The sequence below is a fragment of the Phyllobates terribilis genome, unplaced genomic scaffold (genome assembly GCF_046119375.1).
Source record: "Phyllobates terribilis strain yellow unplaced genomic scaffold, ASM4611937v1 Scaffold_8__6_contigs__length_399053987, whole genome shotgun sequence".
NCBI classification, from domain to species: domain Eukaryota; kingdom Metazoa; phylum Chordata; class Amphibia; order Anura; family Dendrobatidae; genus Phyllobates; species Phyllobates terribilis.
In genome coordinates, this window is record NW_027362768.1 from 316,524,093 (window position 1) to 316,550,679 (window position 26,587).

The following is a 26,587-nucleotide window of genomic DNA, read 5'->3' on the forward strand; positions in this document are numbered from 1 at the left end:
ACATTGCAACAGACTTTTCTCCGGAACTCCAAACATTACAACGGACTTCCTGGAGAAGACTGTGTTTGGTGTTTAGCACAGGACACTAACTGTCCAGTACGAACCCCCAACTTTTAAGTTCGGATTCGCTCTTCTCTACCAGAGATGTGCCAAATTTATTATGACATCCCTTCTGAGCCATATTGCAGATTAGGCCTTGTTCACACGAGCGGGTGGCGTTCCGATGCAGTATGATGCACTTTTTTGCCCCATTTCAAAAACAGATACAAAATATAAGAAAAGTCAGACCCCTTGTGTAGTAAATAGTCCCCCTTCTGCTTTTGCTTGAATTAGTTTTGGAATGGATCCGTTCTCCATTCGAAAAAGTATCAGAAAAAGGGAATACACAACGCAGGTGTAAACAGAGCCTAAGAAATGTCATGGCACCCTATGGAAAATGTAGATTGAAAAGATTGAAGTATCCCCTTCAAAAAAATTATATGAAAGAGCCTTCAAAACTGTGACCTTACCCTGTGGCCCTAACGCCATGGACTATATCCCAGGGGTACGCATGCGTGAGGTTTAGGATCTGGCCTCTACATTGTACACATGGGCACATAGAGATGCTAATGAAAAAATATTTTACCAGTCTGGTTATCGGGGCCTGGAGTGACGCCATATTGCATGGCTTCTGAAATAATGTTGCTGTCACATGTAGTAGCTTTAGGCCCCATACATAATCCTGTTACAGATCCGGTACCACATATATCATTTTATGGGCCTAAACTGAACCTCCCTGTGCCTCAGAGCAACAAATGGTGTTCGAAAATACAAATCACAGCCTCCGAATATATAGATCAGATTGACCCACGTGAGTATCCTCCAGTTGTCCCAGGCTCTGACACAACTTTCCTCTTGGGCCTATTTCTTATGGGCTGATTCACAAATAACCTTTCAGACGTTACTGAGGAATCCTATTCCATGAGAATAGGAGCTGATCTGCTGTTCTCAGCAGCGGCCACTACACATCGAACGTTGCTGTGCTGTCCAACTCTTTTGAATGTTTACATCGGCCAACATTGGAGCTAATAGCAGCAGATAGTGGGGGGGATGAGTGCAAGGCGTCCGACCCCAACCGATCTAATAATGATGACCTATCGTGAGTATAGGTCCTTAATATTAGATGCCCAGACAACCCTTTAATGTGTGCCACTGTTACATTCTCCTGGTAAGCTCTTGGTATACAAGTTCCTTTACCTTCCGCCTATGGTAGAGACGATAAAGGAAATGGATTATCGTTGGGTTTCGAGACTTTTAGGCTTGTACACTGGAATATTGTTTTCTTCAAGTGACAGCACTCCCTTAATTATATCTGCAGCCTTCTCTGCCATCATGATTGTAGGGGCATTCAAATTGCCACTCACAATACTTGGCATGATGGACGCATCAACAACTCTTAAATTTTCCACCCCGATGACCTTTGTGTCCGGATCAACAACAGCCGTGCTGTCTGTTGGCTGTCCCATTTTACAGGTGCAGGATGGGTGGTATGCGGTGTCTGATTTCTGCCTGATGAAGGCGTCAATTTCTTTATCCGTCTGAACAGTAGGACCCGGTAGGATCTCGGGTCCCCGGACATCATCAAATGCTTTCTGGGCAAAAATCTCTCGAGACAGCTTCACGCACTGGCGGAAATCTACCACGTCCTTTTCTGTCAAAATATAAAATTCAGTAATTATAAATACGGGACAGACATAATATAAATCAATCAAATCTTCCAATTGATGTGCATGGGTCGGTTTGGAAAAGATGGCTGTCTGCTCCACAGCCATCCCATTCAATTTAATAGTCTAGTAGCCCACCTTTGCACCTTCTGGATATCATTTTAAAAGGGAATCTGTCACCAGGTTTTTGCCACCTAATCTTCGATCAGCATAATGTAGGGGCAGAGACCCCGATTCCAGTTATGTATCACTTACTAGGCTGCTTGCTGTAGTTTTGATAAAATCACTGTCTTCTCAGCAGATTATCATTAAAGGACTAGTAAACCTGCTGCCATGTAGTCCTCCATATTCATGAGCGCTGTATAACCATGTGCCCACCACTGGCTGGCAGCTTTCTGCCTATGCACAGTACACAGAAAGCTGCCAATCAGTGGTGTGGGCGGGGTTATACAGAGCTCAGCATTCAGAGAACTGCTAGATCTGCAGCAGAGAATGCAGGGATTTTAGTAAAACTGCAGCAAGCAGCCCAGAAAGTGATGCATCACTGGAATCAGGGTCTCTGCCTCTATATTATGGTGCTCTCAGATGGGGAAGCAACGAATTTGGTTTAAAAGTAATGCCCAAAACTGAATCCCATTTTATGAGGGATTTAGGGGGTCATGGGATTTTCTCTCTCTTTTTATCACCTTAAAATTGTATTTGCTTTTACCGCTGCTACTTGACACTGAGTACTGCAGCTAAGCTTACAGGTAACCAGAACACCCAAGTCCTTCTGGTCTGTTATGTCTCTCTCTGCTCCTTATGTATATGTGTTTAACATTGGTTAAAAGAAGAGTAAAAGGCTCCGGCTGGTGCGCCCCGAAGCCTTGAAACACCTGTGGGTGCACTGGCCTCCTCAGGGTACACGACATATTTTTTAGGCAGATTCCGCTTCGAAAAACGGCGTGAAAAATTGCTACCTAAGCTCAAAAAGGAATGAACATATTTATATTATGTGTAAAAACAACTCGCTGTTCACATGTTCAGTCTTTTGAGCATTTTTTTTAACCACTTCAGTTTTCCAAAAATGCCAAGTGATTAAAAGAAGTGACCTGACCATTCTTCAGGCGGCTTCCGCTCTGAAGACGCTTCATACGTTACAATAGGAGTCAATGGGAAGACGTCCGGTTGTCTTTTTGAGCGTTCCTGATTCAGAAACCGCTAGTGGTTTCTTCATGGTTCAATGGAGTTAAAAAAAAATGTATAGAGAAAGCCAGAAAAAAAAGACACCCCAGAAACTATGGAAAAACGCTAGAAAAAACGCTCAGGAAACGACCACAAAGACACTTCAAGAAAAAAATGCCAGAGCTTCCTGAAGCTTCTTGAAAAACGTGATGGGTTTGCCGAGTATGACAGACGTTGTGTGAACACAGCCTTAAGGTGACTGAAAAATTCCTCCTATTGAATTAAGTGTTAATTCACATTGGTGTTCAGGGTCTTTTTTTTTTTTACATTTTCTTTCCTCTTTAGGTTTTAAAAAACGCCTGGAGGAAAAAAAAACAAGTGCACGGGTTCTTTGAGGTGGATTCCTCCTTGAATCGGCTTCAAATTTGACACATCAAAGCAAAAAAAAAACCATTTAATTTAAAAAAATTCTTTAAAACCACTTCAGAAAACATGTCAGGAAAACAAGGACACTTTAAGTAAAAATCAGAACTGCATATGAATGAACATAGCCTAACTATTGCCTAAAGTCTGGGCCTCTTTAAAGGGAATCTGCCTGCAGCTTTTTGCTGGGAAATCTGAGAGCAGAAAGCGTGATTCAAGCGATGTGTCACTTACTGGGCTGTGTGTTGCTGTTTCAATAAAATCAGTGTTTTATCAGCAGGAGATTATTACTACAGGACTAAGTGTTTCATGCCTTCCAGTAAACTGCTCTGTATAACCCCGCCCCCACCACTGATTGGCAGCTTTCTGTGTACACTGTGCAGAGGTAGAAAGCTGTCAATCAGTGGTGTGGGCGGGGTTATACAGGGCTCAGCATTCAGAGCTCTGCAGCAGAAAAAACAGGGATTGTACAAAAATTACAGCATGCAGCCCAGCAAGTGACATCGCTGGAATCAGGGTCTCAGCCTCTACATCATGCTTATCTCAGATTACATAGCATACACCTGCAGACGGATTCCCTTTAAGGGGTTGTGCAGTTTAGAAAACCTTCTTTTATATACCCCATTACAGATTGTCAGTTACTAGAGTCCTCTATTCGGGACCTCTTGATCAGGCTGTAGAGCAACTACAAAGTAGGTCTTTCACTCTGGAGGACCAGTCCTATCGTGCATTACCTGGCCAGTACATTAATATTAATGGGCACTGTGTAAGGTCAGTTTCACACATCCATGCTTCACAGTCTGGTAAGGAGGCCGGGGGCTAGTTTGTACTTTAAGGTCCATATTTGGACCATGAAACTTGTTTTCCCCTATGGTGGCGCTGCAGAGAAATTGAACATTTAGGGCCCGATTCATCATTTACATTTTTTAAGTACTTTTTTTTTGGGGGGGGGGGGGGTTGCAATATTCATTGACGTTTTTGTGCTCACAAATTCTTCAAAATGACGAATATGGGTCTTGAATTTTGCGCAAAATCAAAAATTATCTTTATTCTCATCTTTAACCTCTTTGCGACTTTTTGATACGAAAAAAAGTTAACAAAATTTGTTCAAATAATTCAGGGGGTGGAGGGACTGGAGTAGATTTGCACAACATTTTTTAAAAAGGGGCTACTGATAAATCAGCCAAAAACATCTGGAAACCCCAAATCCCGCCCCATAATGACGAACATTAAAAAAAATCAAACACACAATGGACGGGTTTATTTGAGGCGGATTCATTATGGGCCACTTTCTAGGGCTTAAAAGAAGAGTAAGGCGCAAATGTAAAAAAAGGCGAAAAACACCAAAAATTAGACCAAAAAAAGGTGCAATTTCAATGAATCAGGGCCTTACTGCCAAACTTCACTGATTTGACCTGCTTATTTTTATGGGGTCGTCTATTGGTTAAGGATTGTCCAAGGCTGGGACCCCCTTACATACCTTAATCCTACAAGATATTTACTCACCTGTTGAAAGGTAATTTGGGTTGATGAGTGGATGGACGTTGAGGTCAGCGCTCTGCAGTTTTATCCACCCAACACTTGTCGCTCTCATGGTTCCAACGTGAACCTATCAGAAATAAAATGTAAAACACACACAAGGTCACTAGGGGTTAAGATACAAGTAATGCCCCCATCCTACATGCCACGCTCCGGCATAACACAGCCCTCCTATCAGACATCTACCGGTTCCGCGCTTCACAGTGGTCTCATTACCACATGTATGAGATGCAGTTCTGCATGTGGGTATATTGGGATGCAGCTGGTAATCTGACAGCCGGAAGTATTTACCGCCATCTTCATAGCCTGACAGTTACTTTAAATAAAAATTCCCTTCTTGACTTTAAATTACCTATTAACAATCAAGTTGTCACAGTCGTCTCTCGATGACGGTAATGGCACATTATACCATGTGGATCCTGACTCATGCATCATTAATTATAATTTCATATCCCCCAAAAAATAACAAACACTTCCAATTATTCCGAAAATACATTATGATGATGATCCGGATCAAGAGTTAACTCTTCAACCATCACACAGTTAATCCTTTTTGGCTACGTTCCCAAGATGAGTTTTTGGTGATTTTACAGGCAGATGCTGACTGCATAACATTCCTCCTGAGCCCACTCCAAAGAGTCTTCAGTGACTTGTGGCAAAAATATGTGCCACAGGTCGTTAAGGGGTTACGGACAAGTAATTCAGGTTTGTCTTTCAGTCTCATTGCCCCTGGTGCCTAACATTCGGCCTCTCACACCTGGTGCCTAACATTCGGCCCCTCACACCAGGTGTATAACATTCGGCCCCTCACACCTGGTGCCTAACATTCGGCCCCTCACACCTGGTGCCTAACATTCGGCCCCTCACACCTGGTGCCTAACATTCGGCCCCTCACACCTGGTGCCTAACATTCGGCCCCTCACACCTGGTGTCTAACATTCGGCCCCTCACACCTGGTGTCTAACATTCGGCCCCTCACACCTGGTGACTAACATTCGGCCGCTCACACCTGGTGCCTAACATTCGGCCGCTCACACCTGATGCCTAACATTCGGCCGCTCACACCTGATGCCTAACATTCGGCCCCTCACACCTGGTGCCTTACATTCAGCCGCTCACACCTGATGCCTAACATTCGGCCCCTCACACCTGGTGCCTAACATTCGGCCGCTCACACCTGGTGCCTAACATTCGGCCCCTCACACCTGGTGCCTTACATTCGGCTGCTCACACCTGGTGCCTAACATTCGGCCTCTCACACCTGGTGCCTAACATTCGGCCGCTCACACCTGGTGCCTAACATTCGGCCGCTCACACCTGATGCCTAACATTCGGCCCCTCACACCTGGTGCCTAACATTCGGCCGCTCACACCTGATGCCTAACATTCGGCCCCTCACACCTGGTGCCTAACATTCGGCCTCTCACACCTGGTGCCTAACATTCGGCCCCTCACACCTGGTGCCTAACATTCGGCCGCTCACACCTGATGCCTAACATTCGGCCACTCACACCTGATGCCTAACATTCGGCCCCTCACACCTGGTGCCTAAGATTCGGCCCCTCACACCTGGTGCCTAACATTCGGCCCCTCACACCTGGTGTCTAAGATTCGGCCCCTCACACCTGGTGCCTAAGATTCGGCCCCTCACACCTGATGCCTGACATTCGGCCCCTCACACCTGGTGCCTAACATTCGGCCTCTCACACCTGGTGCCTTACATTCGGCCCCTCACACCTGGTGCCTAACATTCGGCCGCTCACACCTGATGCCTAACATTCGGCCACTCACACCTGATGCCTAACATTCGGCCGCTCACACCTGATGCCTAACATTCGGCCCCTCACACCTGGTGCCTTACATTCGGCTGCTCACACCTGATGCCTAACATTCGGCCCCTCACACCTGGTGCCTTACATTCGGCCCCTCACACCTGGTGCCTAACATTCGGCCGCTCACACCTGGTGCCTAACATTCGGCCCCTCACACCTGGTGCCTTACATTCGGCTGCTCACACCTGGTGCCTAACATTCGGCCTCTCACACCTGGTGCCTAACATTCGGCCGCTCACACCTGATGCCTAACATTCGGCCCCTCACACCTGGTGCCTAACATTCGGCCGCTCACACCTGATGCCTAACATTCGGCCACTCACACCTGATGCCTAACATTCGGCCCCTCACACCTGGTGCCTAAGATTCGGCCCCTCACACCTGGTGCCTAACATTCGGCCCCTCACACCTGGTGCCTAACATTCGGCCCCTCACACCTGGTGACTAACATTAGGCCCCTTGCCTGCCTTGACTAACATGTGACAGAACAGCTAGTGGTAAAGAACTCACTGATACCAGCGCGGTCCTGTAACAGGAGCCACCAATAAAAAACAGAGCCATTAACAGAGGCATAAAAGCTGTGTGATCGGAACTTCATGGAATGGGTTTCAAAGGCCGAGCAGCTGCATGCAGCCTTACATCACCAAGCACAATGCCAAGCACAGGGCGGTCCGGTCCGATGGGCGTCATTGGCTACGTCTGTCGCCTACTCTCTTCTTACGATGTTGTCCTCCTTCTCCGCTTCATATTGATGATGCATACTATGTCATCCGCACAGTGTTCCTCATCACGCTCCTGCGCAGGGGCACATCACTCCGCCCTGCAGAGGGCAGCGCAAATTACTGCAGTGCGCATGGGCAAGGAAAGGTCAAAGAGCGCCAGCACATGCACACTACAGTACTTTTCTCTGCCTTCAGCAGGACAGAGAGAAGTGCGTCTGCGCAGGAGAGAGAAGCCGGGGACACTGTTTGGATGTCATAGGACGCCCATAAGACCGGACCACCCCATAAGTGAGTATAATAAAAGGTCTTTTTTTTTCGGTTTTGTAGGTCGGCTTGAAGACTTATATGCAGAATTCCGGAATCCTGTAACACAGGACTGAAGAGCGGTTGTAGGTTATATGGGAAAAACCTGCTGATAGATTCCCTTTAAGCCTAATTAGAATTAAACCACAGATTAGAAATCATGGGTTTATATGGATGTTACCTTTAGGTTGGGTGATCCAAATAATGCCCAATCACAGCCATACCAGGCACAATGACACCCCCAGTATTGCCAATCAACTGGCCTTATTTAAACCCACCGCCCTTGACTTCCGAATTAGGACAGTTTTCCCTTTCTATTTTTATTTGCAGAACATCTTGGCATATCACCTGGAATGTGGTACTGAACTGGTTCCATAACTGTTTGCTAAAAACTAAGGAACACCCTTTCACTGCCGAAGACAGAAGACAATGGGATAAATTAAACAAAGCACACAACCGATAAGTGTCCTGAAAATTATAGATCTTACACCGTAGAGATGCTTTCGAAATGTGGTGCTGGAGAAGGATGTTGTCAATACCATGGATGGCAAGAGGAACAAACAAATCAATCATGGAACAAATCAAGCTAGACTTGTCACTGGAAGCATGGATCACCAACCTAAGACTTGCCTACTTTGGACACATCATACGAAGAGAGCGATCACTGGAGAAGGACATCATGGTGGGAAGAATAGAAGGAACAAGGCGATGAGGAAGACTAGCAATCTGATGGCTTGATACTATGAAGATAACTGCGGAGAAGACCCTGATGGTCCTATCTAGGCTTGGACAAGATCCATCTTCCTGCAGAACGTTCATCCATCAAGTCGTCATGGGTCAAGACCGAGCTGAAGGCCATTAATAATAATAAAGCGGTTCTATGGATTTAACACTTGGAGTTTGTGCACAGAGTCTTTTTGCAGTTTCCAGAGCAAAAACTGAGCAGAATCTCCATGTTTTTGAGGAGTTTTGAATTTTTGAGCCGGATTTGGAGACAGGCATTGGTGTCTGGGATTGGAAAATTAAAAGTTCATAGGATTGAGTGTTGATGTGCAGAAACAAAATCCAGAGATTGTTCTGTGTAGGCACCCCCTTCATATTATGACCCCCCACTAATCAGATAGTGATAGGATATTCTAGTGACATGTCATTAGTCTGGTAGGGAAAAAGTGGCACTGATTGCTCTAGGTGATTGCATACAGCACTTGTACCCAGGTGCTAATCGGTAGGGGGTTGCGGACAGTACTCAAGCATCTCTTCCCTCCGGAGATATCGCTGCTCAGCTGTGCTGTTACCTACACATTCATGTCTCCACATCCCACCATGTTGTGTCCTGCTCACCTGATAGGCCTCTATCTTTGGACTCACTCTTCCATGATCTATGACCTGAGAAGGGAGAAAGTGGAACTGGATGTCGGGGTGCTCAACGCCAGGGGCACTTCTAATGAATCCACCGGACTCCAGGTGTGACGTCGCCCCATAACCTGGTGACCGATGGTCATAAAAAGATAACGATCTGGTTAGTATTAGGTTTTATAGCTTAACGATGTCGCTTTAGTATAAAACGAAAAGAACTAAAGTTCACTGACTGATCGGTCATCACATCCGGCATAAAATCACAGAATTAATCAAAAGTAAAGAAGAAAATTTACAGCAGAAACATGAGCAGCTATAAAAAAAAAAAACATAGGCCGGACTCATCACTTGTGTCTTTTTAAAGCGCCTTATTTTTTTGTTCTGTGGTCTTTTGGACAAACTTCTTGAAAATAGCACACACAGTTGGAAAAAATTTTACAGGATTTTTTTTTCTTTTTTACCTTTTTTTTGCGCCTTTTTAGAGCAAAAAAATTGCATGACCTTTTAAAATGTTAGTCTTCAAATATGCAAAAAAAAAAAAAAAAAAATCGGGCAGATTTCTTACTCCACTAGTGTACTGGAGTACAATGGTGTATAAAATGTTGTAACTTTTCAAAGAGTCTCAAATAATTAGGCTAAAATATTTGGATAAGGAAAACTACGCTCATAATGCAGGAAAACAAAACAGAGGAAACCAAGTAAAATTAGCTAAAAAAGTGCAATTTTAAATAATGAATAAAGCAAAGAAAAAGATAAAAGTCACTAAATGAACTATTTTTACTCCAGAAAAAACCCCCCACAAAAATGATGATAAATAAGGGCCATAAAGTTTCATATTCAACGGTGAACAAGCTGCACTGTCTTGTAGTGGACACATTAAGAAGCTGTATCCTCACCTGTAAACTTCAGCATCCACTCCACGCCGATCTTAAGCATCGTGAGGGGCTTTTGTGCCCCGTATAAAGTGATCGGCTTTGTGCACATCTGCTGGACATAAACTTCCAGGTGATCCTGAAGATTCAGTCCCACTCCTGCAAGAAGGAAAAAAAATCACCAATAGTATACTCTGTACTCCCGATCTGGTTCCTCCTCAGAAAGCTATGGGCTACGCTAATTTAAAGGGAACCTGTCACATTGACCATACAGTCTGATCTGTGGGCGGCATCCTACAGATCAGGGGGTGCTGAACAGATTGATTCATGGTTTACTGGGAAAAAAATATTCAGCTTAACTGATAATTTATTAAGGGAGTCCAGTGGGCGGTCCTAATCAGTGATTGACAGCTAGCTCCGTATGCACACTCACTCAATCACTCACTCCTAATCCCAGAAAGAACATGATTTTATATCAATGAATGAAAGGTTACACTAAATCTTTTCCCACAAAGTTATATATAAGTGTGCTCAGCTCCTTCTGCTCTTTACGTTCTACCTATAGATGGGGCTGAATTTTCAGCGTGGAAGGTTTGCTTTAAAGGGAACCTGCCAGGTCCAGAAATGCTACTTAACTGCAGAAATAGGGGTTAATCTTCAGGTAAATAACTTTTAAATCCTGTATAGTCAAAGCTTATTGGAGCAGCAGGTACAGGGAGGAAATCAGCTTTTATTCTCCCTGCAGCTGTCGCTTACAGTCATTAGGGTCGTGCAGGGAGTGCTTACAGTCACCGCTCATTATAGAGTGAGTACGGCTAGAATCTTTCTCTGGCACACTGATTGACAGCCTGCTCTGCACGTATACAATGCACACACGCCGCAGAGCAGACGGTCAGAATGCAAGGGAGTGATCAGAGCTGGAAACAAGCAGCTGCAGGGAGAATACACCCTTATTTTCTCCCTATAGCTGCTGCTCCAATAAGCCGGTTAAGCGGGATATAAATGCAATTTACCTGCAGTTAATCCCTATAGCATTTGTGAATGTAACAAATTCCCTTAAAGTGGTCACGTAATTCGGCAACATGCATTTCACCTCTATAAACATATAAGCTTGGATCTTCCTACTTCCTACTGTGTGATATAAGTAGCTGCTAAACACTTCTGGTGATGTTTATCTCCAACAGAAACATGTATGCAATGTCTGTGGAAAACTGACTGGACATCCTCTATGGGATCCATAAGAGCAGCCATTACTAATCATTGTCCTCAGGAAAATTCTAAATAGGTATCACTTTGACCCTTTTTTAGGGTAGATGTTCAGCTACTTATTTGCAGTCACAAACAAAGGTAGAAGGTGAAATTTATGTGATATAAGTGCAGCAGTCTAAGGGTTAATAGAGAGTGACATGCATGACATGCCAGGGTAAGGAGGCTTGTAGGCCGTGCAATGCTCACGTTACCCCTTAAACCCAGTCAAAGGCCTCTCATACAGCCAAATCAGATCTCCTGCCTTGCACTGAGGAGGGGCAATGCCCTGAAACACGTGTCTGAAAATTGAGATTATGGTTTGGCTTTTATCCAAAATCATGCGGCAAGGCTCATCACAGAGTCTATATTGACTTTTAGGATCGCTGCTTCCAATAGGTGTCACTAGAGTTCAAGTCCTCTTCCTCTCTGAAGAGGAAGTTTGCATAGGAGTGCAGCAAACACACACACAAAAAAAACATTTTAAGTATAAAACAGTATATAATATAGAACAGCAGTAGATTTATACCTGGCAGGTGAGTGATCACAGGAATTCCCAATTTTCCGAGGTCTGAAGCATTTCCAATTCCAGACAGCATGAGTAGTTGGGGGGAGTTGATAGCCCCGCCACTCAAGATCACTTCTTTGCTGGCAAATGCCTAGAAAGACATAGAAAGTTATAGGTTAAAAAATGAAGACAGGTCAATAAGTCAGGCAGGCAGGCAGGTAACGTTCTCCTGGTGTTTGCCAAAACTCATCTGCTCCATAGTTGTCGGCTTTACACTACTCCATCTGACGCTTGGTGCTGTGCTTGGTGATGTAAGTCTGCATGCAGCTGTTCGGCCATGGAAACCCAAATTGTGCCAAATATATCAAAACGGCATAATTCAGTAAAGTTAGGGACATTTGCTTACCTTTTCCCACCTCAAGATTGAAGTACATTTACCTTTTTCTTTTGTCCATTTTGAATATACTCCACCCCAGTAGCTTTTAGTCCTTGGAAAAGTATTTTAGTGACCAGGGTCTTCTCATGGACAGACACGTTCTTGCGATCCATTGCTGGACGTAGGTAGGCACTAGCTGAGCTCCATCTCTGACCTCAACAAGAAGAGAAGGAAGGTTACAAATGTCTCTGTAGCGTGTTACATATGTATTGAGTAACCTCTTACCTTTGAAAACAGTCATATCCATCCATCCCACCCCTTCTTGCTGGTAGCCATTCATGTCCTCAGTGAACGGGTATCCTGCCTCCTGGCCAGCTTGGATAAATAGTCGATGAAGAAGATGATTTGTCTTCCCTCTTGAGACGTGCAATGGACCACTACCTCCTCTGTAGGGATCAGATCCTAGTTCGTGAGTCTGGGCTTTCTTAAAATATGGCAAACAATGACTATAATCCCAGCCGGTGGCACCTTGGGCGTGCCATCGATTGTAGTCCTCTGCATGTCCTCGAATATACACCATGGCGTTCAAAGAGGAAGACCCACCCCAAACTCTACCTCTAGGCCAGTACATAACTCTGTCATCCATGTGTCTTTGTGGCACGGTGTGATAATACCAGTTGAACTTATCATCACATAGGTTGTAGATTAATGCAGCCGGCATATGAATCTTCCATGACAATCTCTTGCAGCCCAACATGAGATCCTTCGGTCCGGCTTCCAATACCAGCACCGTCTCATCGTGGCTCTCAGACAGCCGGTTTGCCAACACACAGCCGGCTGAACCGGCTCCGACTATAATATAACTAAACGAGTCCACGTTGCCTGACTGATGAGTGGAGAACGGACTGATATTGCACAAATGTGATCTCAGCCCAATCAAACCTCTTTCCTTAAGTAAATCAGGAAAACGGTGCGAACCTTGTCCTCGGATGGATAAATGCCGGGAGGTTACCTTCAGAACTTTAAATATCCGGGCCATCCTCTTTGGTTTTGGCTGGAAAATGTTAAATTATAGAAAAGGGAAATCAACAATTAATATTAAGGTTTATTCCCATTTTGGCACATTATCACCTAGCTATGGGTCCAACTGCTGGGACCCCCCAACAATCCTGCGCTTGGGGCTCTGAAATACAGAATGGAAAGGTTGTCGTGCATACGCACCACCGCTCCGATCAGCCTCTGTGGGACTTTCAAAGACAGCGGAGTACAAGCTGGGCTATTTTCTGCAGTCCTATAAAGGGGATTTAGAGTCCTATTCCCTGGATTGGTGGGGTACCGGTGGCCGAACCTACAGAGCTCAGCAAGTTATATTATAACCTTATATTAAAGGTGCATAACCTTTAATGTATATTCTGTATCTTAAAGGGAATCTGTCAGCATGTTTTTGACACAATCTGAGAGCAGCATAATGTAGAGATAATAAAGACCCTGATTCCAGCGATGTGTCACTTACTGGGCTGCTTGCTGTATTCCTTTTTATAAATTCACTGTTTTATCTCCTGTAGATCTATTAGTTCTCTGAATACTGAGCTCTGTATAACCCCGTCCACACCTCTGATTGGCAACTGTGTATACTGTGCATAGGCAGAAAGCCTATGGAATAAAGGACTACATGGCACAAGACAACTAGTCCTCTAGTGCCAATCTTCTGATAAAACGCTTGATTTTACTTGAAATAGCAATAGGCAGTCAAATAAGTGACAAATCACTGGAATCAGTGTCTCTGCCCCTACCTCTCAGGTTAAATAGAAAAAACTTGCTGACAGATTCCCTTTAAAGGCTATGTGTACCTTTAAATGAAAAAGAAAACAACAACTTTACAATATATGAAATGAAAAATTCCTACTCTTACGTCTCCACAATACCAGACTACAAACAACCTCTCTGTAGTCGGGATTCTGCAGTCAGACGCTCATCTGTCCCCAACTTTTGATTAGACTATGAAGATACCTAGGACAGCACAGCAGCAGAATGCACGAACGGGATAGGACATTTTCAATCATGATCTACAGAAAAAAATTTATTTCTTTTTTGCAAAGTTGGACAAATGCAAAAAAATTGTCATGCAAACATTCTTCACATGTCTCCCACACATTTCTAGAAGGGTGGAAAAGATGCACTCACATTCAAGTAAGCTGATCTAGACAAAGCCCTAGGGTTGACCAGAGGTATAAAATTGTAACTAGAATTGAATTTACTAATGTTGAAAAAAAATAATCTATATAAAGTATAATTTTTTACAATTCGGAATACATCTCCATCGTGACTATATCAGCACTGATCATGGGGGAGCAACACTTCGTCATTGGTTTCTACATAGTCTGTGTGTCGTCACTTGATAAAAGGGGGCTGGCCGTTATTAGCTACACCAGTTAACAAAAAATGGATATGTATCCGAAAATTATTAATAACTTACTTTCATATTGATCCCCTGAAATATGGAACAGTTCCATCTGTAATATGGAGCGGTTTTACCATCATCACATGCTCGCCTGTACTGTACTCTTCTTCGGCTGTGCAAGAGTAAAGTTTACCATCTGTTTTACCGTTACCAAAATCTCCTGGCTTCGATACCCCTCTTTCCGACCTCTTCCTAAACCAGTCTCCTTCCTGCACCAAACACCATGGGGAACGTCGACCACATCACACAACACCATGAGGGGACAGGAAAACGATGTTTAACCCCCGTGCACCCGCAGCCGTGTGCCTCACATTTAATGTGACCTCCGCAGCGCCAGGCGTCGGGCACGGCCACCACCGCCCTTGTTATCCGGGGACCAGAGAGGATCCGACTCATGCCCAGCATACTGGAGGGTTTCGGTCCTGCGCTCCGGTGTAGACATCACACTTCTTCTGACTGTGGCTGCTCAAATATTTGTGCATCACTACACAGAATTTCCTCATGTCCCTCTTGAAACATGCAGGGCGAGAGGCTAGAATCAATAAATGGAAATGTAAAGAGCTCCTCAGAGAGTCCGAGTGTGGCATTCACTTGTCTCCTGGGACTCGCCATGGAGGGAGGAAGGAGAATCAGAGTGAGGATTATGTGGTCCAGATTCTTGGCTAGTGAGACTGGACCGTGTGGAAGACAGGGTGGTGCTGCGAAACATACTGGAAGCATTATCTGCCAACCAATCGACCACCTGTTCACACTGTTCTGGTGTCCCATGCCACTCAGCAAAGTGTGACAGGAAGCTAGGTCTTGTGGATGAGTGTGTTTGTTGTGCTCCCGCAGCAGGCACAGTTTCACCTGGCCCACCGCCACAGCCTCTGCATGCACCATCAGCAGTACGTCCACTTCCCCATCCCTTACTGCACGCCTTGCGCATTTTAAATTTGATATATAAAATATATGCCTGCAAACTTTCCGGTATAAATAGGGAAAAGAAAATATGTAGCCATGAAAAGGACTGTTGTTTTTAGGTTGCAGCAGTATAACTATAGAAGGACTGTAAAGCAATAAACCCTGCCTATATGCCTCTTATCCAAAACTATCCCTCCTACACCAGCTATCCCTACACTGAATGCAGGTAACAGCAGTTTTACTAGAGAAATGACAGTACACTGTGTGCAGAATTATTAGGCAAATGAGTATTTTGATCACATGATACTTTTTATACATGTTGTCCTACTCCAAGCTGCATAGGCTTGAGAGCCAACTACCAATTAAGTAAATCTGGGGATGTGCATCTCTGTAATGAGGAGGGGTGTTGTCTAATGACATCAACACCCTGTATAAGGTGTGCTTAATTATTAGGCAACTTCCTTTCCTTTGGCAAAATGGGTCAGGAGAGAAATTTGACGGGCTCTGAAAAGTCCAAAATTGTGAGATGTCTTGCAGAGGGATGCAGCAGTCTTGAAATTCCCAACCTTTTGAAGCGTGATCACCGAACAATCAAGCGTTTCATGGCAAATAGCCAACAGGGTCGCAAAAAGCCTGTTGGCCAAAAAAGGCGCAAAATAACTGCCCATGAATTGAGGAAAATCAAGCGTGAAGCTGCCAAGATGCCATTCGCCACCAGTTTTGCCATATTTCAGAGCTGCAATGTTACTGGCGTATCAAAAAGCACAAGGTGTGCGATACTCAGGGACATGGCCAAGGTAAGGAAGGCTGAAAAACGACCACCTTTGAACAAGAAACATAAGATAAAACTTCAAGAATGGGCCAAGAAATATCTTAAGACTGATTTTTCAAAGGTTTTATGGACTGATGAAATGAGAGTGATTCTTGATGGGCCAGAGGCTGGATCAGTAAAGGGCAGAGAGCTCCACTCCGACTCAGACGCCAGCAAGGTGGAGGTGGGGTACTGGTATGGGCTGGTATCATCAAAGATGAACTTGTGGGACCTTTTCGGGTTGAGGATGGAGTGAAGCTCAACTCCCAGACCTACTGCCAGTTTCTGGAAGACAACTTCTTCAAGCAGTGGTACAGCAAGAAGTCGGTATCGTTCAAGAAAAGCATGATTTTCATGCAGGACAATGCTCCATCACATGCATCCAACTACTCCACAGCGTGGCTGGCCAGTAAAGGTCTAAAAGAAGAAAAAATAATGACATGGCCCCCTTGTTCACCTGATCTGAACCCCATAGAGAACCTGTGGTCCATCATAAAATGTGAGATCTACAGGGAGGGAAAACAGTACACCTCTCGGAACAGTGTCTGGGAGGCTGTGGTGGCTGCTGCACGCAATGTTGATCAAAAACAGATCAAGCAACTGACAGAATCTATGGATGGAAGGCTGTTGAGTGTCATCATAAAGAAAGGTGGCTATATTCATCACTCATTTTTTTGTTTTTTGGTTTTATATGTCAGAAATGTTTATTTCTAAATTTTGTGCACTGATATTGGTTTACCTGGTGAAAATAAACAAGTGAGATGGGATTATATTTGGTTTTTATTAAGTTGCCTAATAATTCTGCACAGTAATAGTTACCTGTACAGACAGATATCCTCCTAAGATAGCCAAATCTAAAAAAAAAACACTCCAACTTCCAAAAATATTAAGCTTGGATAGTTAGGAGTCTTTTGGGTTGATTGAGAACATAGTTGTTGATCAATAATAAAAATAATCCTCTAAAATACAACTTGCCTAATAATTCTGCACATAGTGTATGTAGCCCTGAAAAGGACTGTTGTTTTTAGGTTGCAGCAGCACTATACCTATAGAAGGACTGCAAAGCATTAAACCCTGCCTATATGCCACTTATCCAAAACTATCCCTCCTCCACCAGCTATCCCTACACTGAAAGCAGGTAACAGCAGTTTTACTAGAGAAATGACAATATGTAGCCCTGAAAAGGGACTGTTGTTTTTAAGTTGCAGCAGCAGTATACCTATAGAACTGTAACGCAATAAATCCTGCCTATATGCCTGCTCTAAAATAAGCTTTCCCTTGTATAACAATTCTCCCTGAACTGCTTCCAGAATACAGTGTGCTGGGCATCGCGTCACCAGGTCTTATATAAGACCCAATGATGCGATGCGACCAGCCAATCACAGTATTGCCAATAGTCAACATGGCTATGGCATTACGGTGTATGGCAGGTAATCCTAACATGTTTATTGGCTGTCTAACAGGTGCGAAACATGCAGAGCGGGGACTTGGAACATGGCGATCGAGCACCCACAGTACTCAAACGAATAACAAGCGTACTCAAGTACGCCTTGCCGTGGAGGTTGGCACCCTAAGCAAAATACGCAATATGGCCACTCACCGTCGACTATCCCTATATCACCCTCAACCTGTATAACAATCTGATATAGCTAACATTCAAGTGAACCAACACTATCCCAATAAATCACATTAGATCCGCCTTGAAAACAACTAATTTTTGAAGCAGATAATACCACACTAAAAAAGTATTAATTCTGTATAGGACAGTAATACCCTTTGTATACCCCTTGTAGATACTTCAGGATAACATCCTAAAAAGACATTAGTCCATTAAGAGATCCACATCCCTATCCAGAGGGCGATTCGTCCCCTCAATAAACAAATCTACATCAGAAAGCATGTGTCAAGCCATTTTTAAAACTTATGTGTCCACAAGTTGCCTTCTATACGGTGAAAGGGAATGGCCCAGTGCCTTGACGCGTTTCCCCTTTAAGGATGCAGGTTCCTCAGTTATATATGAGTACTCTAATATGTGCATCATATACATGGACAAACTGATTATTTATATACAGTTATATGAAAAAGTTTGGGCACCCCTATTAATCTTAAGCTTAATGTTTTATAAAAATTGGTGTTTTTGCAACAGCTATTTCAGTTTGATATATGTAATAACTGTTGGACAAAGTAATGTTTCTGCCTTGAAATGAGGTTTATTGTACTAACAGAAAATGTGCAATCTGCATTCAAACAAAATTTGACAGGTGCATAAGTATGGGCACCCTTATCATTTTCTTGTTTTAAATACTCCTACCTACTTTTTACTGACTTACTCAACCACTTTTTTTGGTTTTGTAACCTCATTGAGCTTTGAACTTCATAGCCAGGTGTATGCAATCATGAGAAAAGCTACTTAAAGTGGCCACTTGCCAGTTGTTCTCCTGTTTGAATCTCCTCTGAAGCGTGGCATCATGGGCTCCTCAAAACAACTGTCAAATGATCTGAAAACAAAGATTATTCAACATAGTTGTTCAGGGGAAGGATACAAAAAGCTGTCTCAGAGATTTAACCTGTCAGTTTCCACTGTGAGGAACATAGTAAGGAAATGGAAGAACACAGGGACATTTCTTGTTAAGGCCAGAAGTGGCAGGCCAAGAAAAACATCAGAAAGGCAGAGAAGAAGAATGGTGAGATCAGTCAAGGACAATCCTCAGACCACCTCCAGAGAGCTGCAGCATCAACTTGCTGCAGATGGTGTCACTGTGCATCGGTCAACTATACAACGCACTTTGCACAAGGAGTAGCTGTATGGGAGAGTGATGCGAAAGAAGCCGTTTCTGCAAGCACGCCACAAACAGAGTCGGCTGAGGTATGCAAAAGCACATTTGGAGAAGCCAATTTCTTTTTGGAAGAAGGTCCTGTGGACTGATGAAACCAAGATTGAGTTGTTTGGTCATACAAAAAGGCGTTATGCATGGCGACAAAAAAACACAGCATTCCAAGAAAAACACTTGCTACCCACAGTAAAATTTGGTGGAGGTTCCATCATGCTTTGGGGCTGTGTGGCCAATGCCGGCACCGGGAATCTTGTTAAAGTTGAGGGACGCATGGATTCCACTCAGTATCAGCAGATTCTTGACAATAATGTTCAAGAATCAGTGATAAAGTTGAAGTTACGCAGGGGATGGATCTTTCAGCAAGACAATGATCAAAACACCGCTCCAAATCTACTCAGGCATTCATGCAGAGGAACAATTACAATGTTCTGGAATGGACATCCCAGTCCCCAGACCTGAATATCATTGAACATCTGTGGGATCATTTGAAGAGGGCTGTCCATGATCGGCGACCATCAAACTTAGCTGAACTGGAATTGTTTTGTAAAGAGGAATGGTCAAAAATACCTTCATCCAGGATCCAGGAACTCATTAAAAGCTACAGGAAGCGACTAGAGGCTGTTATTTTTGCAAAAGGAGGATCTGCTAAATATTAATGTCACTTTTCTGGTGAGGTGCCCATACTTATGCACCTGTCAAATTTTGTTTGAATGCAGATTGCACATTTTCTGTTAGTACAATAAACCTCATTTCAAGGCATAAACATTACTGTGTCCAACAGTTATTACATATATCAAACTGAAATAGCTGTTGCAAAAACACCAATTTTAATAAAACAATAAGCTTAAGATTAAAAGGGGTGCCCAAACTTTTTCATATAACTGTATGTGTCCTTGAGCTCTGAGAAATCCTCCCATTCCTTATTTATCTGTTACTAACCACAATAGAGGGTGTAGTTGAATAGGTAAGTATATTATGCAGCAGACTTCTATCTGTATTATATACCACACTATTGAAACTATCTGATTATACACTTAAAAACTGTATATGTGTGTTTTTGCTTTTTTAGTTTTATTTACATTACAGGGGTATTTTTGTATTTTGGTTTTAATCATAATTGAATAAAATTGTAATTTTAGTTGACCAATCTGTAAGCAAGTTATTAGTTAAACCCGCCCCCTTTTCTGAATAAGTCATAATGGAGAAGAGGGCAGACTTAGCTACTGAACTAAGCCAGATAGCCATTCATTAATATACTTTACAGACACAGGGAGGATGACATTGTGCATTGTCAGGGCTTTCTGGACCAGGGTTGAACATATTCAGACTGAAGCAGTTTTGGATAAGTTCATGAAATATGATTGTAGCTCATGTTTGAGCAGGGTGTGCCACGAAAATAAGAACCTTGTTTCTTGCTGAAACAATCCTCACCCTGGAGATCAGCCGCTGGAAGATGTCCATGTACAAGGCTGTGTTCACAGAATATTGGACCTATTACTGCAAGCTTATTATCCAGCCTCTCTTAAAGAGGACCTTCCACCAGTTTTAGCAAGTTAAACTGGCCACAGCATGGAATAGTGGCTGCAGAACTGAATAAAACATATTTAGTTTCTCATCTCCGTTGCAGAGGTATAAGCTTGTAAAATTTAAATTCTAATTTCTCCTTCAGCCAAGGGGGCGTTAGCAGAGATTCTTCTCAGGGGGACGGTTACTTTTTTTTCTGCATGGCATTGACCAATCATAAAGAGGAGGCGTAATGCAAGAGAAAACAAAAGAAAACGACCCCAGAAAATGTCAGACCCGGATTTTTCTGTGTGAGACATGTAATAAAACACAGCTCTGCTCCCCTCATTGATCTCACTGCCGGAATCTACTGTGATTACAAGTGGAGGAGGGGAGTAGAGCGCAGCTGTGTGTCATTATAAACACTTCTTGCAGCTCTCATCCCACGGCACTGTCAACCAGGCTCTCCTCCACCTCCATCCACACTGACAGTGCCATGGAATGAGAGCTGCAAGAAGTGTTTGTAATGCCCACTGCTCTCCTCTACTACCCTACCATACTTGTCATCACAACTACGCAGCAGGATATCTATGGCTATAGCGCAGGGCACCTACGGCTGCAGAGCAGGGCATCTACGGCTGCAGAGCAGGGCATCTACGGCTATACTGAAGGACAATGTCATCAGACTAATACACACGAGGCAATACCAAATACATTTGTTCTCTTTCTTAACTTTGTACCAGGGAATTTTTTGATTTTTTAAATATATTTTTACTTTTACTTTTAATTTTTTTTTTTAAGACCCCCCCCCCCCCCGAGGACTTGAACCTATGATTGTTTGACCCCTTGTTCTATATACTGCTATACCACTGTTTACAGTAGGAGGACCATGAAAACAGCAACAGTGATCTTCAGCAGGCCTTCAGCTTCCATGGCAACCCATTGGATTCTCATGATTTTGTTGCTGGGTTGGTGATAGGTGCAAGACTGTTTGTGCCACAAATTAAGGCCTTTTAAACACCACAGTCAGAGATTGATGACCTTATTTAAATGGTTTAAACAGGGATCGAAGTTTGCTCCAGTTGCTGCTTTCAGCAGTAGGTGCTGGCTGTACAACACAGCCGGCATTTGCCCAGATCAGAGCGGTCTCAGCTCCTGCTCCCGACATACAATGGGTGTGGAATGTATTGAGACCCCTTTAAATTTTTCACTCTTTGTTTCATTGCCGCCATTTGGTAAATTCTAAAAAGTTCATTTTTTTCTCATTAAAGTGCACTCTGCACCCCATCTTGACTGAAAAAAACAGAAATGTAGAAATTTTTGCAAATTTATTAAAAAAGAAAAACTGAAATATCACATGGTCATAAGTATTCAGACCCTTTGCTCAGAGACTCCTATATAAGTCTCATGCTGTCCATTTCCTTGTGATCGATTGGTGGCTATGGGCAACAAAGATAGTTTTATTATAAAAATTGTGATAAACGTGGCCCGTTAAGCATCACTCTGCACAACCACGTAAGGAAAACAAGGGGCTGATTTTTGGTGGCCCACCCTGTAGTATCAGACATTTGTACTGCAGGGTATCGCCTCCATACAATCCTCTGCCATTCAGCTTGTCCTAGTTTCTCTACTGCAGATTATCACATTTAAATTTCACAAAAATATTTGCATAGTGTTTATTAATACTGTGAACGTTACTGACTTGCTCCAGACATTGCCCTGGTCCTCGGCTACACTGCAGGACATTGCCCTGGTCCTCGGCTACACTGCAGCACATTGCTCTAGTCCTCGGCTGCACTGCAGCACATTGCTCTAGTCCTCGGCTGCACTGCAGCACATTGCTCTAGTCCTCGGCTGCACTGCAGCACATTGCTCTAGTCCTTGGCTACACTGCAGGACATTGCAGTAGTCCAGGGCTACACTGCAGGACATTGCAGTAGTCCAGGGCTACGCTGCAGGACATTGCACTAGTCCAGGGCTACACGGCAGGACATTGCACTAGTCCAGGGCTACACGGCAGGACATTGCACTAGTCCAGGGCTACACGGCAGGACATTGCACTAGTCCAGGGCTACACGGCAGGACATTGCACTAGTCCAGGGCTACACGGCAGGACATTGCACTAGTCCAGGGCTACACGGCAGGACATTGCACTAGTCCAGGGCTACACGGCAGGACATTGCACTAGTCCAGGGCTACACTGCAGGACATTGCACTAGTCCAGGGCTACACTGCAGGACATTGCACTAGTCCAGGGCTACACTGCAGGACATTGCACTAGTCCAGGGCTACACTGCAGGACATTGCACTAGTCCAGGGCTACGCTGCAGGACATTGCACTAGTCCAGGGCTACGCTGCAGGACATTGCACTAGTCCAGGGCTACGCTGCAGGACATTGCACTAGTCCAGGGCTACACGGCAGGACATTGCACTAGTCCAGGGCTACACTGCAGGACATTGCACTAGTCCAGGGCTACACTGCAGGACATTGCACTAGTCCAGGGCTACACTGCAGGACATTGCACTAGTCCAGGGCTACGCTGCAGGACACTGCACTAGTCCAGGGCTACGCTGCAGGACATTGCAGTAGTCCAGGGCTACGCTGCAGGACATTGCACTAGTCCAGGGCTACACGGCAGGACATTGCACTAGTCCAGGGCTACACTGCAGGACATTGCACTAGTCCAGGGCTACACTGCAGGACATTGCAGTAGTCCAGGGCTACACTGCAGGACATTGCAGTAGTCCAGGGCTACACTGCAGGACATTGCAGTAGTCCAGGGCTACACTGCAGGACATTGCAGTAGTCCAGGGCTACGCTGCAGGACATTGCAGTAGTCCAGGGCTACACGGCAGGACATTGCACTAGTCCAGGGCTACACGGCAGGACATTGCACTAGTCCAGGGCTACACTGCAGGACATTGCACTAGTCCAGGGCTACACTGCAGGACATTGCACTAGTCCAGGGCTACACTGCAGGACATTGCACTAGTCCAGGGCTACACTGCAGGACATTGCACTAGTCCAGGGCTACACTGCAGGACATTGCACTAGTCCAGGGCTACGCTGCAGGACATTGCACTAGTCCAGGGCTACGCTGCAGGACATTGCACTAGTCCAGGGCTACGCTGCAGGACATTGCACTAGTCCAGGGCTACGCTGCAGGACATTGCACTAGTCCAGGGCTACACTGCAGGACATACAGCAATTTTTACCTAAATGATTAAATAAAGTTTAGTAAGAAAAACATTCCGCAGTCCAGGACCTAATCTCATCCAGTCCAGCCGCCAGCCCTTATTAGCCCAGAATACCAAAACTACAGCGCGGCTCCTCTCAGACTGTAAGCTCTTTAGCTCTTCGCCCCCAACAGAAAGCAGATTGTTATGCAACTATCAGACAACGCTGAGCTGAGTTTGTCCTGTATCTTGGCACTACTTACATAGGACTGCAGGTAAATCTACCTCTTAACTTGCAAACCTCATACCCAGAAGAGTAAAATAAACTCAGCTCTGCTACATCTGTAACATTCTGAAAACTTTCTTATATCTCCATAGAGGAGAACAGTCAGGATTACATAATGCACTGGTGGGAACATGTCAGGATCTGCACCATATTAGAGGGGTCATCTATGGACAAGAAGCCCCGAAATGCTACAGATGACTGGAAGCTCCTGTGCTGGGTTTGTCACTTACCTTCCAGGGGTCTGATCACAGCTGGGACACAGCACATGTATCCAGATCATGTAAGGAGTGAATATTGGGAAACTTCCTGCACCAGGATAACTGCTAGTACAGTATGCAGAATAGGGGGAGGGGGCTCTTAAAGCTGAACAGTTTCTTCCTCAGGGCAAACTTTATACTGATGATATAGACAAGAATGCAGGATCAGATATAGGCGCACATAGAAATCATTTATTGGTGCATATATAATGCAAAACTCCTTACAGCCACTGTGGCCTGGAGTATGTGCACATTGAGTCTTTGGAGCGAAAACTGAGCAGAAACTGCAACTTTTGAAAAGTTTTGCTTTTAGTTTTCTTAGGAGGATTTAAAGTGTTTCCGCTCCGTTTCTGCTGCAAAAACTCCTTAAGAAAAACTCAGTGGGCACATAGCATCAAGCTATGTTCACACATGTCCAGTAATCATCCGTTAGATTGGATCCGTTGGCAAAAAAAGTTTTGTAGACAACTTTTTTGTCCGTTTTTCAAAAAAACTGATTTCAGCTGGATCTGGTTTTTTTTTTTTTTTTAACACTGAAGTCTATGGAAAACAGATCCGTTAAACAGCCATCCGTTTTTCATAAATTTGAGAAGGATCAGTTTTTTGCTTACTGGATCGGTTTTAAATGGAAGAAAACGGATGGCAATTTAAAGGATCAGTTTTCCATAGACTTCAATGTTAAAAAAAAAATCAGATCCAGATGAAATTTATTTATTTTTTTTAAAAAAACAGACAAAAAAGTTTGGTCTAAACAAGTTTTTTTGCCAACGGATTTCTGCTGGATCCGTTCTAACAGATGATTAGATGATTACTGGACATGTGAACATAGCATTATGCTGTTGAATAGAACAAAAAAAAAATGTCTGCAGCCCACTGAAAATAATGTCTTATAAAGGGCACAAGAGTCACCAATGCGAGGGAAATGGAATTTAAAGAAGTTTTCTACTTCTTTATCCTTAGGATAGGTCATCAATGTCTGATCGGCTGGAAGTGGCGGCTGCCGGCCGGAAGTGCTCACTAGTGAACCTGGCTGCTGCAGGGTACTACACATCCATCTGCTATTGATTTGAATAGGAAGCAGATGTGTAGTACCCTGTGGCAGCCACTATAAGTAGACAGAGCAGCTCCACCAGTAAGTACTTCCGGCCAGCGGCCGCCGCCACCGATAACAGCTGATCAGCGGGGGTGCCGCGTGCCTACCCCGGCCGATCAGACATTGATGACCTATCCTAAGGATAGGACATCAATGTAAAAGTAGTGGACAACCTCTATAAGGGCATTAAAAGAATGCATAGAATAGAACTATTTACATCCTTGCGCCCATAAAAATCCACTAATCTCTTTTACCCCTTTATGATCAGGCAATTTTCAGATTTAGCGCTTTTGTTTTTTCTTCCCTTCGTCCAAGAAACAACCTTTGTTTTTATTTTTCAGTCTGAGGGCTTGATTTTTGCAGAGAGTCATAGTTTTTAATGACACCATTCATTTTACCATATAATGGTTTTTACTGAAAAACGAGCAAAAAAAAAAAAAAAAAAGGGGCCGTAAAAATGACCTGGCAACATGATTCTTCGGGGTCTGTTCGATAATGAATCTGACCCTCCACTGCCATCATAGCGTCTTCCAGTGATTGCACTAATCTAGATGACCACCTACAACATTACCGGCATCCAGACTGAACAGAACAATCTATCATGGAGATGGGCCGCAATGCACGGACTGGCCGCAGCTCTCCTGATCAGAGCGTGAAGCTGTCGAGAGACCGACGGCCAGTCCGTGCATTAGCAGTCCGATCTCGGATCAATGTGCACGGACTTCTGAATAAGCCTTAATACACATTGCACAGAATCTAGTTAATTGTTAACCTCGGTCTTTAGTCCCTCAGAAAGTCAACCATCAGAATTGTGACATCAAGTTAAGAGTTCAGAGATTAATCTGCTCAGTGCCGCTCCCGTCTCCTCCAAAGTCAAAATTTAACACTTAATTGACAATACAAAATGGACTATATGGGCCAATCAGTTTAATAATCACTTACTGAGACGATACAAGCAGGAAACCATTGCTTTACATCTGATCAATCATCTCCGAACAATTCTGAGTTGTAAAGTTTATAAAATGGTGAATATAATCTAATTTAAGGTATTTCATTAGGGGAACTATGGGTTGTGTCTCCTGGTTGTGGTGGTATCAATGGGATGCACCTCATTAGTATGTAAAGTTCTCATTGTTTGTACCTATTGTCACATCAAAAGGTCTTTTGGTCCAACAGGTATTGGCTTCATAGGAGAACAATATGTCTGTACCCTGCGGA

At 43.9% G+C, this 26,587-nt stretch overlaps 1 protein-coding gene across 1 annotated transcript; it reads right to left on the reverse strand.

Annotated features, from left to right (window-relative positions):
- Positions 1–24,396, reverse strand: CHDH (choline dehydrogenase). The gene is made up of 8 exons (XM_073644580.1): positions 24,250–24,396; positions 12,329–13,097; positions 12,106–12,257; positions 11,689–11,818; positions 9,939–10,073; positions 9,028–9,170; positions 4,797–4,899; positions 1–1,690 (listed from the first exon to the last, which is right to left on the reverse strand). The coding sequence occupies exons 2-8, from the start codon at positions 13,080–13,082 to the stop codon at positions 1,272–1,274; spliced, it is 1,836 nt and encodes a 611-aa protein (XP_073500681.1). The 5' UTR covers positions 13,083–13,097; positions 24,250–24,396; the 3' UTR covers positions 1–1,271.
- Positions 24,397–26,587: the final 2,191 nt, after the last annotated feature.

Bases quoted from the DNA above. Each gene is read 5' to 3' on its own strand.
- CHDH (XM_073644580.1), bottom strand. From the start codon at position 13,082: ATGGCCCGGATATTTAAAGTTCTGAAGGTAACCTCCCGGCATTTATCC. The intron at 11,819-12,105 runs GTAAATGTACTT...ATGTCTTTCTAG, and splicing joins AAAATGGACAAAAGAAAAAG to GCATTTGCCAGCAAAGAAGT. The intron at 10,074-11,688 runs GTATAAATCTAC...TCCTTCTTGCAG, and splicing joins TGTGATCACTCACCTGCCAG to GAGTGGGACTGAATCTTCAG.